At 42.2% G+C, this 19,369-nt stretch overlaps 1 protein-coding gene across 2 annotated transcripts; it reads left to right on the top strand.

Annotated features, from left to right (window-relative positions):
- Positions 1-635: 635 nt before the first annotated feature.
- Positions 636-18,701, top strand: TLR5 (toll like receptor 5). Of its 2 annotated transcripts, none has more exons than XM_072332689.1 (2): positions 636-677; positions 14,749-17,522. In XM_072332689.1, exon 2 carries the CDS (start codon positions 14,753-14,755, stop codon positions 17,336-17,338), a length of 2,586 nt encoding a protein of 861 aa, XP_072188790.1. In that variant the 5' UTR covers positions 636-677; positions 14,749-14,752; the 3' UTR covers positions 17,339-17,522. The 2 variants fall into 2 exon arrangements, with proteins under 2 accessions (XP_072188790.1, XP_072188789.1); XM_072332688.1 differs by lacking the exon at positions 636-677 and adding an exon at positions 7,518-7,634 and having other exon boundaries at positions 14,749-18,701.
- Positions 18,702-19,369: the final 668 nt, after the last annotated feature.

Raw genomic sequence — 19,369 nt, 5'->3', positions numbered from 1 at the left:
CAGGACGCTGAGGCTCCAGCTGATTTCAATGAAAACAAAGCCACTACCCTCTGAGGCACCTTTTATGTACAGCAAAGCGTTGTCTTCATCTTCAGATGTCAAATTATCCCAAATATACCTAATATCTTTGTGTGACGTCATGAGTGAGAAAGTGATGAATTGTTCTTTGACCTTCAGTTTCTTCATTTAGACTGTGTCATCAAACCATATTTTATGTCACTAGGAGACAGCAGATGTAAATCAAAGATCTGCCTGCTCTAGAATAGCTAACAAGGGAGGAAATGACACCCATCCATTAACACGGACAGGTTGTCTTGAAAAGATTTTCTGCCTTCCAAACCTGGTTTTAAAACGGGATTTCATACTCACAGGCTTTGTGTTGGTTTCTAGCATGAGGGGCATTGCCCCTGTACTTTTGCTGGAGAGAAGCAGCCTCAGCCATGTAAGTATATATTTAAACATAGCAGAAAAGATTTGATTACTGAATGAGAAAGGCATGCACCCCAGGGCATTGCTCAGAGAGTTGTGTGTGATAACAGAAACTGAAAGAAGCTGGAAGACCCTTGGTATTTGGTGTTTTTCTGTTTTGCAGAGTGAAGAGTGTTCTGTACTTTAAAAGGAGGATGAGCTAAGGCTTTAGTTGGAGAAAGAAATGAAGAACAAGTCTGTGGAGAACAGTGAGTATATGCTGAAAATGTATGGGGGAGCTGCTGCCAAGCAGAGTGACAGATTTAAAATTCCAAATGTGGATAGATTTAGATGTAGATAGAGATGCCAAACACAACTGTGAGTCCAAGAAGAGAGTTGGAAATGCAAAGAACACAAATCTGTGGTAAATGGGAAATACTCTACTTGAGACTTCTCCATCAGTGTGGTTATGGAGAATTGTAGGCTGTAATTTTCTGCACATCTATACTGGGCCTTGACCCATAATACAGCTCCATCAGTGCAGAGAACCCAAACCGGGTAAGTTTCAATCATCTTTATCAGGTTTAAAAGCAATGGGTGAGGTGTGAGGTAACAGTGAGATAACAACCAAGCCCTTCTTGCTCCCCATTCTCTCCACTTTTCCATCAGCTGCCTCTCCTCACTCAGCCTGGCCTTGCACAGACCCACACAGCGTGATAACACTGCAGGCAAGCCAGCTGGAAATCCAACAGTACTGCAAGTATAAAACACATAATCGTCTCAAATATAAAAGTAAAGGAAAAAAAAACAAAAAACAAAACAGCAACCTTCGTGGTTGCTTAGAACAGCAAGCATGCCATTTTGTGATTTCTGAAGTGATGGTTACTTCACAAGCAGTGAGTCATAGCCTCTGCAGTCTCTCTCGTTTCCTTAGGCAGCACTTTCCACGGTGGGAACAGGTGTAGATAAGAGCAGTATATTTGGGCTTTTGCCGATAGCACAAAATGAGCAGAAACTGCTGTCACATCAAAGCAGATGATAGGAAAATCCAAGAAGAGGTCGTACAAATGTGAAAAACACTTCCTATCAGACAGATGGGACTCTCAGGTGCACATGAAGTCAGAAGCAATGGGACATCTACTGAGCTAAGCTCTAAGCTCTTCCTCCAGATAACTCCTGGACAACAACCTGCTGTCAGGATGAAAGCAGCTTGGTCAGAATGGGCCGTGTGTGAGGAGGAATGAGGGGAAACAGGGCTGCAAAGGCCCCAAGACAAGGACATCACCTGCTGTAGGACAACAGGCTGAGTGGTGGCAGGTTGCTCTGCAGGGCAGAATGGGTGACACTGTGGCAGTCACTGTCCCTGGAGGGTTTCAAGGGCTGTGGAGATGTAGCACTGAGGAACATGGGCAGTGAGCATGGTGGGGGTGGGCTGACTGTTGGACTAGTGATCTTAGTCTTTTCCATCTTTAATGATTGTAATTCTATTCTATGGTTCTACAAGCTGCATGTCTATTGGGGTTCTCACCCAGCCAGGGAAATGATGTAAAGGCAAGCAGTTGCAGAAGCATTGCTTGCCTTGCCACACTCAAGGTTTGCCAGGTGAAGTGAAATGCTGAAAGGTCATGTGCAAATGTGTATGCGGCCAGGTTTTATTCTTGAACACACAGGAATCCATCTTTCTTCTTGAATCTGGGTAGATGGCTTGCTCTTGATTCTTGGCAGAAACGTGGGCTAGTACCAAAACTTCAGATGATGATTCTGATGCTTGCAGACATCGTTCCATGTAAAACAAATGTTTTGGACCTTTTCTCTAGGGTATGATATGCTTTGCTAATAAAGCACTTTGGAGATCCTGAAAAGAATAATGTCCCTGGATGTGCAAAAAGTAATTTCCTGTGCTTTTTCTTTTGCTTTCCTTGACCTCTGTGTTTTTGAATGGCAAAAAAAATGACATGTTGCAATTCAGCTGTCATTTTCACATTTGGAGAAGTGGTCAGAATGAAGCAACAAGGCATCCCCATTGAGTATGCTGCTGTTAAGTGACAGATATCTTGAATGCAAGAGGAGGCGCAAGGCTGTCTTGGAGGTGCTGACTTTTGAATCCCAGTTGCACGCAGAAACTTGGCATATTGTCAGCATGCTCAATTTTCAATTTCACGGGACATTTCTTTTGGTGTTACCGGTGGATTTTGTTTTACCTTCATGTCTCCTTTTTGTTAACGCTGCAGGAATTACTTCTTGGGTTTCTCTCTCTCTTTAGCAGCTGTCATACCTGATACTGCTGTGTGATTCCTGAGGTGTTTCCATGGGTAGAGACCTGAGTTTGTGCAGACACGCACATGTGCACATTCACATACAAATGCTGGATAATTCAGCAACACAGGAGCCAGCGCAGACCAGTATGCTACAGTTCAGTTTTCAGCTCAGGTCTGAATAGGAGGAAAAGGGGGAACAGAATAATGCTTGACTGGTTGGCATTGACTGAATGAAGGTCTGCTCTGCATGGCGGTGAGGGGAAGGAAGTTGCAGCTCTGTCTGTCTTGTCCAGCAAAACTGGACTGTGCCCCATACAGGTGTGGAATTAAGACAGTCTGAAGGCTAGACCCTGCATCTTTAAGTATGGGAGCACATTTGTCGCTTACAACCTACCTCTGTACCTAAATTGTACAGAGTTGTGCCTAAAACACTGTCCTTTGGTGTATTTTTTGCCTTATTTTTCAGAATTCAAAGTACGGTAAGCTGATCTGATCTGACCACACTAATTTCAACAGATGAAACTTCAGTCTGATAATCATCTTCCATTTTAAAGCAAGTGTTAAAATGGTAATATGGGAATTTTTAAGCTAAAGCATAGTATGTTGAGTTATTCTAACGTCAAGACCAGATAGAGTGCTTTCATAAACTGATTAAACTTTGCTGATCTTTCTTTCCTTTGCTCATATGAACATAATCCTATTTCTGATTGAACTCGGTAGTAGCCAAGGCTATAAAGACATGAGTGCAGAAGCTGCCTCTCTAAAGCCTTCAAGCTCAGTAAGAATAGAGCTCACTGACACACATCTAGCTCAAGATTGATGCTACCTGCAGCAGAACAATGTCACTTGTAGAAGCTCATTTTAGATCCTTCTATATGCACAAAGGAAAAATAATTAGCTTTCAACATGCAGAGATGTATCTTGTCTTATTCTATCCATTCTGTGGACATACTTATGTTCACTGCTTTGATAAAACCTTTCTAAGACAGAATTCTCCACTCAACAGCCCACAGCTTGACTTTTAGTTTATAAAGCAGGACGTTTATTAAGATCCCAGATTTGTCTGTTTGTTGTGAAATCCAGGTGGGGGAAAAAAAAAACAAACACCAAATAATTCTTGATATTTAACATGTTAATTCTATCTGAGACTCAAGGTAAAGAGACCTAATCTCATTAGCTATGCAAGACATGAAAATGCATATCTCCAGAAATAATGACTTCATTACAGTATTGATCTTCTGTGGGTAGAAACCTGCTTTAGCGGAAAACTGGGAGCAATGATCATGTATTTCACCTGCTTATTGTACATTATAGGAGAGCCCAGAGGCACAATAAGAAATACATTTGGTAAGGCACTTACATACAAGAAATCAGTAATTTAATGCATTAATCACCAGAGCGCAGTTATAGGCCTTAATTTAGAAAGCATGAGTCATTTGCCATAGATAACCTTCTGTGGCTTAGAATTTCAGAGCTCAAGTTCTTTACAGCTGGCAAACATCGTTTGCACAAGCAGCACACGCAAGGGCCTGTGCTTTAGCTGGAAGCACATTTTTCTAGTATTAAATCCACTCCATTAAATAGAAGGCAGAGCATGTGCTTGGATCTTATTTCAGTAAAGATTATATCCCCGTTGCATTTTAAGGGGGCTTATAAAGATTGTAGATTATTAATATATTTTATGAGCGCGTTGAAAACAGAGTGGTATGCACTGAAAGTCTTACAAGCACAAGTATAGAAGACATCATAGCTGCTAATAAACTGTGGCAGTAAACACCCTATTAACCTGATGAAGTCCTTACCAAAACATGAAACAAATGACCGTTGCAAAAACTGCTAACACTCATATTGGCCTTTTAGAACTGAACTTTCATATAAGATGTGTTCTTGAAATCACTAATATCCTTAATTTTAAATGTATCAGTGTTTAAGTTCAAGAGGCTGCAAAAAATTGAGGACATGGTAAAATTCTGTGAGTGATTACTTGTAAGTTTTGGTGTTTTGATGTGCATAGTAGAGAAAATACCTTTCCTTCTCCTTTTTTCCTAACCCCATATGGTGACTGGGATCCCAGTCAGAGTTTAGCAGTGCCTGACTGAAGCTCAGTAGAACTGCAGGCAGTGGCACCTGCAGGTGAAGCTGCTTGCTGGATATCTCACTCACCACATGTATGTGACCTGCATAATGCAAAGGGGAGCTGGGAGCACGTCTCTTCTTTGCAGGTACAGTGCAGGTAGACAGCTTTTGTTTGAATTTCCATCGTTTCTTGCAAACAACAGAACAACCTGAGATGGTTGCGTAGGTGTTCATTTTGTAATCAAAACACAACACGCTCTGCATCACTTGGAATTACATTGCTTCCTCTGTGCAAGAAGGCATTTAAAGATGTCAGCACAGTGCTGTGGAAAATGTGATGTGTGTATGTCAGGGGGAGTATGAGAAAGAAACAGGCTGCTAAACAGACCATGGAGCTGTTTCATTTCTTTCAGGAGCTGAATGTGTCAGCATCTTTGATAGAGCCCTGTGAATTACGTATTTTAAACTCAGAGGGTTTTAATAATTGAAAAGAAAGGATTTAATTCAGAACCAAGATTTCACTTGTAGTAATAACGTGTAAGCATAGTTTAGGGAAATCAAATGCAATGCACCCAACTAAAAAAGTTCTAGTTTGGACTTCCAAACAGAACTTGGCATGAACTTGCACAAAAGCCATTCCTGTAATGGTGTGATTAACAAGCAGCAGTGAACACTGCATCACCCTGAGATGAGCTTCTGTGCGGTCTAAATTCTGTTGATGAATTTTACTGTCACCACCTGCAAAGGGGTGGCAGGCTGGGTGAACATGAGACTTGCTACATCCTTACTGTCTTCTCCAGTTTATTACAGCTGAAATCACTACTGAATATATTCAGAACTTCAGATATCCAGTTCCATCTCTTCTATTACAAAAGAGAAAAGCAGGACCAAGCAGAAAATTAGTATTATATTACCTAGGCTTAAGTATCACAAGTTTCCTCAAGCTGCAAATTTGCACAGAACAGACAATTTTAATAACCCAAGTGATCTGACAGAATTTTGTAGCACTTTTCCTTGGCTGTTTTATTTGGCTTTATCTAATACCCTGTGTTCCATCTAAATGCAGTATTCCAAACTTAGCACAATTAATCTCTAGCTATACAAGTACTGTTTTCTGTGGCTCTGGAACTATTCCTTCAGTGCCTCAATGTCTTGCAATCTCCCTCCTGATTTATCACAAGCGGATTACAGGCAACCAAAGAGTTGCATTGATACCGTTAAAATACTTGTATGTACTGCTACTTATAAGTACCTAATAGAGAAGTGACAAAAATATCAGTAACTCACAGTACAAAAGCCAGATTAGCACGAGGACAGGCACCTTCAATTCCATATAAAGCAGAAGAGCATCAGCTGGAAATAGAGAACTTCCCAATGAGATCTCCTCATGGTCTGGTAGGATGTCAGGGACAGAAGTGGAGGTCAGATCCTAGTATGAGAAAAGAGGCTCTGGAAGGAGTGATCTGGAGGAGCAGGATTGGAGTGCTACAACTGCTGGAAGTTATGTGTAATGGCTGTCTTAGGCAGCTGGCTCCGAAAGAGTTTTAGAGCTGTACAGCAGAGTCCAGACTCACTTAATGTGTGACTCTCAGGACATGACCCTCACTTTGCTTTGCACCTCCAGCTGTCCAGATTAGTGATGCTTTTGTTAACACAGCATACCTTGTAGATCTAGCATTTTAGGAAACTCCTGTGCAATGGAACTGAATCCCCAGCTCATAGCTGTGGATATGGCCAAGCATCAGTGTGCTAAGAAGTTAACCAGCCAATGCAAAAGCTATTTTACAAACATCTTTTCCAGGAGATGTCTTTAAATACAAAATAATTCAATTAGTGTAAAATCTTTAAATAAAAATTACTTTGTCCTCATTTTTTATTAACCCATTTTCATTCCTGGATACTGTATTCTTCTTCAAGAATCACTGTACCAGGTAAATAGATCAGTCCAGATACAGAATTGCCATTCAGCCTCAGTTTCTTGGGCCCCCAGCTCAAGAAAGATGTGGAGCTTTTGGAACAGGTCCAGAAAAGACTACAAAGGTGCTCAGAGGGCTGGAGTACTCCTGTGAAGACAGGCTGAAGGAGTGAGTCTTATTCACTGGAGAAGAGAGGGCTCTGGGGTGACCTCATTGCAGCCTTAAAGAGAGCATACAAGCAGAAGAGGAATCGTCTTTTTACATGGCCTGATAGTGAGAGGACAGAGGGAATAGCTTTGAACTAATAGAGGGGAGGTTGAGGTTAGAAGTTAGGAAGAAATTCTTTACTGAGAGGGCAGTGCAGCCCTGGCCAGGGTGAGTAGTGACAAGGATCACAGAGCAGTTTGCGTTAGAAGGACCTTTAAGACCACCTCGTTCCAACCCCTGCTATAGGCTATATATAACCCCTATAGACCAGGCTGCTCACAGCCCCATCCAGCCTGGCCTTGAACGCCTCCAGGGAGGGGCATCCACAGCCTCTGGGCAACCTGTGCCAGCCTCACCACCCTCGCAGTGAAGAATATATTCCTGATATTTAGTTTAAATCTGCCGTCTTCCAGTTTAAAGCCATTTCCCCTTGTCCTGTCACTACGTGCCCTTATAGAAGTGCACGTTTAGCACTTTAAAGCCAATTTAACTGCTGCGGTACCTGCCTTCTACAGGTGTTCCATCACAGCCCAGCCCACGCAGCGGGACGGCCGCCCTCTGGAGGCATCTCCTAACTGGTGCCGCGTGCCCGCAGCGACCCGTTCCGCCCCGCGATCGCCTTCCAGCCGCAGCCGGCGTAACCCCACGCAGCCCCCCGCCGCGTGTGCGGGGAAGGAGAGAGGGGAGCCGGCGACGGGCGTTCCCGGGAGGTGCGGCCCCTTTCCGGCCCGCTGTCTCCGCAGGGGGCTCTGCTGGCCGGCCGGGGGAGGTGAGTGCGGGGGGGCCGAGCAGCGCGAGGGACGGGGAAAAAACGAGGGCTGGGCGTCCCGTGGCGACGCAGTCAAATACTATCTGCGTGTCCCGTGCTGCGGGCAGTGAGCTGAGCGCTTACCCTTACGCTCTGCTTCTCTGGGTGCGATGGTGGGCTTCATTCTGCAGCGATGTGAGGAGGAAGGGCTGGTGCTGGGTGCACACGCGGTCCTTCACCTTCTGCTTCCCGGCAGTCTGACCCGCTGCCCGGCAGATGGCCTTCTGGAGGTCCTTTGCAGTCCGTGGTTGTCCAAGTGCCGAGCTGCTCCTTCCACCTCAGCCTTCCCCCTCTGAGCCGTTAGTTGGTATCCACCCTGCGGGAGATTTTGTCACCTGAGTTGCACTTCACCTGTTCATAAAGCAGTATGTTATTCAGCAGCTCACCTCACCCCCACCCCCAGGGCTGACAAAGCTACCAGGGGAGCTTCAGGTTGCATATGAGGAAATATTTCTCCTCAGAAAAAACAGTGAGGTGCTGGCAGACTTAAGGCATGAAATTCCTAAGAGGTACATAGGCATCCAAGGCAGGACTCGATGAGGCCCTGCTTCACCTGCCTGGTTATCAGAGGAATTCTCTGCTCTGTTTTTGTCACACTCAACTGTTCAAATATGCAACGTTTTGTGTATGCCCAGCAATGCCTTTGGTCTGCCAAGGCCAAGCAGCCTGCATCTAAATCTGGCTATGTAACACAACTGTTTGGATGTAAGCATACTTCTAGCTCAGACAATACCCAAATGCAGTAGCGAGTGCTGCTTTGTTTCAAAGTGCATCGATCTGTCATTGCAGTACACCTGTAATTCTATGACTTACTGCAAGGAGCACCCACCCAGGTCGTGGGAGTGTTCATCCAGCTCAACTTTATGCGGGAGGGCAGATAAGACATTGTCTTCCTCCTAATTAGTGACAAGCTTTTTGCCAATCTTCAGCTTCTTTCTGAAGCCCTGTTATTGTGCAACAACTTCTTGAAGCTCAGTGAGTCCAAAGTAACCAGTGTTTCAGCACTTAGTGGGTATTTGTTGACACAGGAGGGTTTGGCACTGCATTTTACAGGAGGCTCACCAGCTACTTCATGCAGTGACTGTTTCAGGCAAGCCAAGTGCTTTTATGCCTTCTTCACTAGCTACATCCCCTGTACACAACGGCTTTTAAGCACAGGCCTCTTTCAACTATACTTACAGATCCAGTTCTCACACTTTTCCACCTCCAATGGCAAGTTACAACTAACTTAATTTTTTTCTAGTCCTACTGCAAAGAAATTGGGAAAGTACTGTTTCATTGTCTGAAGGAAAGAGTGAAGCGGGTTTCTAACTTCAATTAAGTTGCAGCTTATTATGTTTCAATAGTTTTTAAATATATTTGTGCAGAAAACATGCTTGCAAAGGCAAACATTTCTTTGTTGTCTGTTACTAGCACCTGTCCTTGTGCACTTTTAATAATTCCTTAATAAGTACTTTGCTCAGACCGGGTTGCAAGCATGATGGAGGGACCACCACATCACTTCCATTCCAGCCAGATATTGAGTAATATTTACTGACTTCAGCTACCAGCTCTTACTGCTGCTTTCTGCCTGACCACCAGTTCACTGGCACGACAGTGCTGCTTAGCTTTATTAAAAGATTAGCTTCGTAGGCAAGGCTGTACCAAATTCTGCCTGTGGCCCTCGCAGTTGCACTCTGATTGCCTTTCTCTACTCCTTCCTTAGGGTTTTCTGTCAAATCTCTGAGTGCTGGCCTCTCCTAAGTGGAAAAAAAAAGCAACCTCCAACCTAGCTGTCATTCTTGATAGTTACTTCTTATGATCTCTTTGATCTTTCTCAGGTGAGAGTGCTAAACCTGGCTGCTTCTAATTAATGTGAGAGCACCAGAAAAAGAAAAAGACCCTTTTGTCCCTGGGCTAAATTCACTTTGTGAAAAACGCAGTCCAAACCAATAGCTACTTGTCTTCCCCAGAGCGTCTTCTAGTCTAGACCAGGTAGGGATCACATATTAATTTTCAAAGAAAAAGAAGCCAACACGGATTCAGCAAGAACACCAGAGTGTGGATGGTTTTATGTGGCTTTGAGTAGCTGTTCACACTGGGAAACAATCACAGCAGTGAGTTGGAAAAAATCTCTGCTGTCCTGAAGGAAGCCTTGAGAAGTTCCTTTCCTCATGACTTGGAAGAGTATCAGAAACCTTGCTAGTTCCCTTCTCAAGCCTAGTTGAGTCTCCCTCAGCCTTCATCATTCCTTATCAGAGAGAGCAGCCTGGGGCTGGCAGATGGACCAAGTGGGGTCACCAGCCCTGCACAGAAAAGCAGGCTGGTGCTGCTTGGGAGGGAGATGCTCAAAGCAGTGTCAGGAGCTGGAGTCTGGAGCTACAGCACTTTCTCTGTGCCTGACCCTGCTTTGAGTCTCTCCCTCCCGAGCAGCACCATCCTACTTTTTGTCTATAGAATCAGATTTGTTTCCCTGTCCTTCTGGAGACCACATTGTTTTACAAAAGCTGCAATAACTGAAGAGTAGAGGAATTGTGGTCTTTGAAGTATGCATGCCGGCATCTCATCATACAATCTTAGGGCATATAAAAATGAATCTAAGTGATGAACAGGAACTAGATAATTACATCCAATATTTAGCTTCTCATTACCCAAACCAGTGGTTGTTTTTTTATGGCACTTACACTCCATAAGGTCACGTAACACCTTCTTGCTTTAGGTCTCCCATCTGTGAAAGGAACTGCCTCACCACTCACCTGCCGTATAGCATGCTTTCTGATTTTAAGTTGGAAAATGTTGTTTTTGGATTAAGCATCCTAGCAGCTTAAGGGAGAGGCTGAGGAAGTTAGAAGGGCACATTCATTAATCATCTGATTTTTTTTCTTTTTAATTTAGACTGTAATTGGCCAGTGGGGCCCCACATGGACAGCTTGTTTACATTGCACAGCTTTTTACAAGCCCAAGTGCATATATTATGATGGCTTAGAGCCAGGGAAAAAGCATGGAGCCTTATTTTTGTTTCAGTAAGTAGATTTGATCTAATAGGACAACAGCATATAAGTATTCTCACAATAGCATATTCTCACTGCCCTTTATGTGGCTGGTCTTACTGTCTGTGATCTTACTTTAAGATCTCTGCTATGGCCTAGATACATGTCATAAACAAACTCCTTGTCATCTGGCTTACTATTAGATTAAAAGAAAGAGGGTGCTTTTTGAAGGTCTTTGGGTTTTTTTCCCTAAGAAATTTCACCAAACATCAAATACAGGTAGCCCTTCAGTCAGTGCGAATAATCAGTCCCTTAGACAGATGTCCATAAGTGGCACCACGAGTGAAGAAAAACATGTAACATTTTAGATAAGGCTACTTTCCTTGATCTGCACTTTCTCCAAGAAGTAAAAATGTCTCAGTGTTCTCTACAGCATCAGGATGTGGCTGTATCTACTAAAGACGCGGCTTTAACCACAAGGCTATAAGCACGTATCTATGTCAGGTAATAGTATATAGCAGTAACAGTGTTATATCTTTCCTACTGTAGCTTGGCTACTGTGCAAACAATGCAAGAGCTGGGAGGGCTCTTCTGGAAGATGATAAACTCCTGGAATTACAATAACGGTTGCTTAATTTTGTTTTGTTGAATTAAAAAAGCTAGTTTAGCTTCAATGTCAGAGCTGAGTACTGAGTACAGAATTAGCACCTGATGTGCCTGTCTTCTTCATGTTGTCCATAAATGCTTCTTTGGCATAATGTTGCATTCAGTCAGTATTTCCTTCATTCTGCAAGACTGGAAAGCTGTAGTAAACTCTTTCCCAGTTCTTTCAGTGTCTCCTTCCACTTGGATGACTCGTTTTCCAAAGTTTGGAGGCTGATGTCCTGCAACTTTTGTCAGTAACACTGAATGTCATGGAGAGAGAAGCACTGCGTGTCAGGAAAAAAATCCTACTTAAGACTACAAATAATTCAAGTGGAATTCAGAAGTTCTATCTGGGCACGACCCTCAGTTCACTGTATAACAGCTCCAATGTAAACAGGAGAGGGACAGAAGTTAGAAAGGATGTATTGTATCTAAAAATCAGAACTGTAACATTTGAAATGATATGATTATCTACCCAGAAACATCTCCTGATGATTGGATTTGAAACCAGAGAATCAAATCAAATCTTAGAATTTGTCAGAAAGCAGAGGTACGGCTCCAGTCTGTCTAGAAACTTACGCACAGAACCTGTTGCAAACTCTGTAGTTGTGGTTAAAGGAGTATAAAACAGTCTCTGTTCAGTCAGCCTGGCTCTGGATATGTGCAGACAGGACTTGGATTAAGTAGACATTGTATTGTATTTTGTAGACATTCGCAAGCAAAACTGTAGAGTGATGGTGAAATCAGTGTGCAGATTAATTTTATGTTAAATCGGTGTAATTTTTTTATACAAACCCAGCTCCTTATGGATGAAAAATCAAAAAGAACAATTTGTCTCTTTTGGGTATGGAAGGGAAAGAAGAGGGCTGGCCTCTGTGCATTAATTTTATAGGCAAGAAATACACGTTGATGTTGTTTGAACTTATATTTTTCTTCTCTTTCCCTTGGGAGCTTTTGTGGTGCCTGTGGCAGCTAGTACACATCAGGTGAACTGATATGGTGGTTTATATCTGACCCAGGGGTTATGTGGCAGAAGCAGAAGAGAGCGTTGAGGAAAGTAAGCATGTTTATGACTGCCACTCAAACCCACTTCTGAAACTGAAGTTTCCCTTTTGCATCACTCTTCTTAAAAGCAAGTAAGTGAACGTTCTCAGCCATCAGCTAAAACAGGATACCTAACTCATTATTTACCTATGCACACTGCAGTGCATTTTTGCTGGGGGCATGGAAAGGGGAATGACAATTTCTTTGTGGCTATCCATGGGACAGCTACCTTCTTTCTAGCTCATATATATTACAAAGGTCACAGTCTCAGTCCCTCTCTTCAGCTGTAGTTCAGGCCCTGCTCCTTGACAGCATACATGGATGTCATAAGTTGTACAGAGCTGAGCTGGACAGGCACCACTGTAGCTTCCACTCTCAGGTACACTTTAAGTTCCCTTCCCTTTTTCTTTTGTGCCACAGTACAATCACAGAGATCAGTTCCAGGCTACTCAAAGCAGCTGTAACTTGTTCCAGAGATCCACATGAATACTTCCTGGGGAGCCTGAGACCAAAGCTGTAATACACACACTCCGTATGCATTTGTTTGCTGCTTTTAGATCTAGACTGAATATTTATCTTGCATTGTAGAAGTCATTTATATTGCTAAGTAAACCCTGATTAGAAATTTTGACTCTGTAAGGTGGAATGATACAAAGATGGTAACAAAGATGGTAACAGATATTCAGAAGGTAATTTATAAGGAAAAACTCACCCATATGGATGCCTTCACTGGGAAATGTTGAGGCAATCTCCACCAGGCAGCAATCTCCAAGAGATGCTGCTTTAGTGGTGGTCAGCCCTTAAATGAGGTCCAGAGGAGGTGGAGTCGAGCTCCACCCCTTCCGGGAGCACAGCTACATTACTCTCACCTGTGCTCGCACAGCTGACCCAACACTTGCCTCAGGCTATGAGTGCCAATTTCCCAAGACCCAAAAAGCATTTGCTGTGTTTTTCCCATTATTTACTACTTCTCCCATTCCCTTTACCTCTTATTCCTTCTCATATCAATGCAGCAAAATGAAACAAAACAGAACATGCAGAGCTCTGGATCTCCAGATTCTGAAAACCAGCAGTAGCATTTGAGCAATTAGAATAGTTGTGTCCTTTTTTAAAACAGCCTACAACATTTTGTTGTAATGAGGAAGACTTACAGTGTTATACAGTTTGCTACTTAGAATACTGTGTGCATAAATCCTAACAATTAATGGGATTTACCTCTTTTTAATTACCAGCTTAAAGCCCAATTCTTTTTCCTCTCTGAAACAGGTGTACCTCATAGCTGTTTGGTGGCCATCAGAGCTGTTTGGTTCCACCAGGATTTACACTTAGCAGTTTTTAAGCAGACTGTGCTGGGGGTCACCAAAAGCCTTACACAGTCGGTAAATCATTTCAATGAAGGTTGTTTAAAAAGGGGAGACAGATGGCTGCAATCTTAATTAACTGCAGTGATGTTGTTTTTTCTACCTACAGTACAGAAACAACTACTCTTTGCTAATAATTTGCTCTACTCTACATTATGCTCAGTAAAAAAGGCTTGCCTTGTTTTGGAGAGGTTTTTGCCTGAGAGAGAGACAGGCAGACAGATGGCATAATGCATGGAAAATCCAGAGTAGGAATAAATTAATAAATGGATTAATCAATGAGATACATAAATTATGCTATGTACCATTTTGTATAGCTTAGCAATTTACAGTTCAGCAAATGTAGCTTTCTTTTTTTGTATCCTGCAGCAGTTTCAGGCTACCATGTTCCTATTTTCCTTCACTGATAGTATTAGCGCTGCCCATATTAAAATGTTTTTACTACTCTTTCAAGAACAGTTTCACATTGTGGGGCTAATCTTAGAGTCACAGTCAAGTCTTTCTTCTAACCAGTCATGGCTGCTAGGCACTACTGAGCTACAACAACCTGAATTCTGAGTAGCATTGTTGCCAGCACAAGGAGAGAGCTGAGGAAGAGAGCAGTACTGGCCTGTCCTGCTGTGATGACTCAGTGACTGCACTTATGCTTTGGTAATCCGTACTGCTTAAAGTTATTTGGATAACCAATTAAGGAATTAAGCTAATACACCAGAGTAGTCCATTCCACAATGCAGATTAAATAGCTAGACCAAGATTATCATGCTTGACTAGTAGAGTTTTGGTGCTGATCTTAAGACGTTTTGCAGTGGGGTTACTTTTCCTGTCTTAGGAGCTTGTGACACTTCAGGACCCATATTTTGAGCAATCAATCAATCAATCAGACAATCAGATGATACCTCATAGGCTTCAGAGAAAATGATCTGGGATTTATCTTCATGTCATTTTTAGCATGACAGTAGTCATTTGTTGTACAACAGTTAAAAAGCTGCTATACAACTTATTGCACAGACAATCCATAGTGGAATTAATCGTAATATTTTATTTTCTTTCATGCAGATTCATGATGTTACACCAACGGCTAATAATTGTCTTTGGAATATCACTAGCAGGAGATATATGCGCATCTAGGAGCTGCTATTCAGAAGACCAAGTTGCCATGTATAATTCCTGCAACCTCACAAATGTTCCACTTGTGCCAAAGGACACTGCAAAGCTTTTTCTAACTTTCAACTATATCAGACGGGTGACTGCAACTTCGTTTCCACTGCTGGAGAATTTGTTCTTGTTGGAAATTGGAACACAGAAAGTCTTTCCTCTTTACATAGGAAAAGAAGCTTTCAGGAACCTGCCAAACCTTCGTGTCTTGGACCTGGGGTACAATAACATTCTTCTGCTGGATCTTGATTCTTTTGTGGGTTTGCGACGCTTGACCATACTCCGTCTGTTTCACAACAGCCTCGGAGATTCCATCCTGGAAGAGCGTTACTTTCAAGATTTGAGCTCATTGGAAGAATTGAACCTTTCAGGAAACCAAATCACAAAACTTCACCCACACCCCTTATTTTACAATCTAACCATCTTGAAATCTGTGGACCTGAAATTCAACAATGTATCCAACCTGTGTGAAAGTAATCTTACCAGCTTCCAAGGAAAACACTTTTCATTCTTTAGCCTCAGTTCTAACGCTTTGTATAAGACAGATAAAAAGGTCTGGGCCAAGTGCCCAAATCCTTTCAGAAATATTACATTTGACTTACTGGACGTTAGTGAGAATGGCTGGAGCACAGAGGAAGTCCAGTATTTTTGCACAGCTATTAAGGGGACTCAAATCAAGTATTTGTCATTTCGCTCTCATACAATTGGCTCCGGATTTGGCTTTAATAACTTAAAAAATCCAGATAATGACACATTTACAGGGCTAGCAAGAAGTGATCTTCGTTTGCTTGATATTTCCCGTGGATTCATTTTCTCTCTCAATTCTTTAATCTTTGAAAGCCTTCGTAATCTGGAATTCCTAAACCTTTTCAGAAACAAGGTAAATCAAATCCAAAAGCAAGCATTTTTTGGCTTGGAAAACCTAAAAATTCTCAATCTCTCGAGTAACCTTTTAGGTGAGTTGTACGATTATACTTTTGAGGGGCTACACAGTATAACGCATATTGACTTACATCAGAATCATATTGGGATGATTGATCAAAAATCTTTCAGTAACTTAGTAAATCTGAAAATAATTGATCTCCAAGACAATGCCATTAAAACTCTCCCTTCCTTTCCACATCTGACTTCTGCCTTTTTAGGTGACAATAAGCTGATGACTGTAGCTCACACGGCAATAGCAGCAACATATATTGAATTAGAGAGAAATTGGCTCGCAAATCTGGGTGACCTGTATATTCTTTTCCAAGTTCCGGATGTGCAGTATCTCCTCTTAAAACAGAATCGTTTCTCTTACTGTGTGAAACATGCTAACGCTATAGAAAATAGCCAGTTGATTTATATGGATCTAGGAGAAAACATGTTACAGCTTGTGTGGGAGAGAGGTTTGTGTTTGGATGTATTCAGGACACTGTCTAAACTTCAGGTTCTACACCTGAACAACAACTACCTCAGTACTCTTCCACAGGAGATTTTTAATGGTCTGACATCTCTAAAAGGACTTAACCTAGCTTCCAACCTTTTGTCTCACCTCTCTCTCGGGGTTTTTCCACAAAGCCTAATAAACCTAAACTTGTCTGGAAACCAGCTTTTTTCCCCTGAGCCTGAAGTCTTTATGACTTTGAGTATACTGGATATAACACATAACAAGTATGTCTGCGACTGTGCTTTAAAAAGCCTACTAGTGTGGCTAAATGAAACCAATGTAACCCTAGCTGGCTCGGAGTCTGACAGGTACTGTGTATACCCACCTGCATTAGCAGGTGTACCATTGTCACTTCTGACATATGATGATTGCGATGAAGATGAACTCCAGCAGACACTCAGGTTCTCAGTATTCACTTTCATCACTGTCACCCTTCTGATGTTTCAGATGTCAGTCATTATTTTTACTCGCTGTCGGGGGATTTGTTTTGTCTGCTATAAAACCATCACCAAAACTTTGTTAGGAAGCCATCCACCAGCAGCAGATAGAAGTGAATACATGTATGATGCATACTTGTGCTACAGCAAAAATGATTTCAAATGGGTCCAGAACTCTTTGCTGAAGCACCTGGATTCACAATATTTTGATAAAAACAGATTTACCTTGTGCTTTGAGGAACGAGATTTCTTGCCTGGAGAAGAACATATCAACAACATTCGTGATGCTATTTGGAAGAGCAGGAAAACAATCTGTGTTGTGACCAGGCAGTTTCTCAAAGATGGGTGGTGTGTAGAAGCCTTTAATTTTGCCCAGAGCAGGTACTTCAGTGATTTGAAAGAGGTTCTCATTATGGTAGTAGTTGGGTCACTTTCTCAATATCAACTGATGAAACACAAACCAATTCGAGTTTTTTTACAAAGGAGTCAATATCTGCGTTGGCCTGAAGATTATCAAGATATAGACTGGTTTTTAGATAACCTTGCTTCCCAAATTCTGAAGGAAAAAAAAGTGCAAAGGGATGTCAGTGGTACAGAGCTGCAAACTATAGCGACAGTTTCACACTGACAGTTGATGGCTTGCTGGCTTTCTCATTCTATAGTACATTCTATTTTAGCTGTGCTATGGGAGGACAAAACAGATCTGCTTCATCCTTCCCTGAAAAAGCAGGTAGAGAGACAACTGTTTTGTTTTAAATCCTACTAATCTTGGAAACAATCTGAGAGCTAAGAAAGTGCAGTTACTGTATGGACAGTGGGCATTTATTTTCAGAAGAATTAAATGAATCACAAATGCCTCACATTTTGGATGCTCAGCTTCAAACAACTTACAGTTGATTTTCAGAGTGCTGCATATTCCAGGTCTCTGTTTTCAGTGACAGGAGGATGCCTTTTTTTTATATATATCTTTTTTATTCTTTTCAAAAAGAGACCATTGTACTGTGTGGAGATGCCTTACACCTTTATGTTTTAAAATGGTACTATATAGATTTCATTTGTTTCCTACTCATCTAGGCTCACGTTCTCAGCTGCAACATGCAACCTTTTAACTTCATTCATTCCTTTCCCTTTTTCAACCCTTCTGCTTGGTGGTGAAGCCACAGTCATTGGGCTGCTTCATTTGCTGCTGTTTCAGTTGGTCATTTTCTCAGCTGAGAGGAACGGGTATCCCCTTTGGATCTGAAGCAAGCCTGAAAACCAAACAAGAAACTACCTCCATAGCCATGAGTGGCTGCCAGGAAGCTGTCACATTCTGTGGGTGGAATATATGGATAACTTGTGTGTCCTGTGGGTTGTTCTTGGTACATCCTGTGCCCTGACCAATTAAGATCTTTTCTCTTTTTTTTCTGATTCTATTGAAATAGTTTTCTTGAGTGATAAATGTCTGGTATGCTCTTTCTTCTATCACTGTCTTACCTTTCTTTTCTTAGGTATGCATCTACAGGAGGATATTCAGGGTCATTTTAATAAAATTCTGATCCATTGTTGTGGTTTAACAACAACTGCAGCTCAACATTGTGCAGCTGCTTGCTCAGCCTCAGCACATGGGATGGGGGAAAGAATCAGAAAGGTAGAAATGTGAGTACTCATGGGCTGAGAGAGATGGAGACAGGTCACTGAGTAGAGCAACAGCTGTATGTGCAAGCAAAGCCAAACAAGGAATTCATTCACTACTTCCCATTGGCTGGCAGATGTTCAGCCACTGCCAGGAAAGAAGGGCTCATCACACATAATGATTTAATGGGAAGACAAATACACTCTGAGCATCCCCTCCTTCCCCCTTTACCTCAGCTCTTCTTGCCAAGCATGATGCCACACAGCACTGGGACATCCCTGGGGCCAGTCTGGATCAACTGTCCTGGTGCTGCCCCTCACAGGTTGGGCAATAAGAGGCAATGAAATGTCCTTGGCTCCATGCAAGCACTGCTCAGCGACAGCAAAACATCAATGTGTTATCACCACTATTTCCATCATATATCCAAAACACAACAACATATGAGCCTCTACAAAGAAAACTATCTCTATCCCAACCATGACAATCACGCACTGTTATATACGTATAACCTGCACCCTTTATTATGAATGTGACATATTCTATGAGTGGATTATTGAACAGCTTTTATACGTGTACTCAATAAAAACTTACTAAAATAATTCCAGGGTGGGCTGGGTCATTTCTTCTCTGTGGCAAAGATGCAGGAATTGATGGGTTTATAAACTGCAAACAAAAACTACCATCTTAACTATTCTCATAGAAATAAGAAAGTACAATCTGCTTTGTTTGAATGCAGCTGTTTGATTATAGAAGCACCTGCGAATGATCTAATTTACTTTCAGTATTCTATTAATACAACTACTACAATAAAATATTACGTCCGTCTCAATCAGTGAAGGTATTCATGAACAGAAAAAGGTTTACTGAACCTTGTAAAGTTTCTTTGGGGCAGAGGGATTGAAAAAGGGACCGGGCTGTGCTCAGAAAGCCCTGGGTGTCGCTGTTGGCTCAAGTAACGGCGAGGGCTTTTCTACACTCCTGCCTCTGTCCATTGCAGCCACTGACATTACGGACAAAAGCTGCTGCAGAATGTCAGAGAAAGAA

The sequence above is a fragment of the Excalfactoria chinensis genome, chromosome 3 (genome assembly GCF_039878825.1).
Source record: "Excalfactoria chinensis isolate bCotChi1 chromosome 3, bCotChi1.hap2, whole genome shotgun sequence".
Taxonomy (NCBI): Eukaryota; Metazoa; Chordata; class Aves; order Galliformes; family Phasianidae; genus Excalfactoria; species Excalfactoria chinensis.
This window is presented reverse-complemented; position numbering and strand designations above follow the sequence as displayed.

What these genes read in the sequence shown, in the direction of transcription:
- TLR5 (XM_072332688.1), top strand. Translation starts at nt 14,753, where the DNA reads ATGATGTTACACCAACGGCTAATAATTGTCTTTGGAATATCACTAGCA.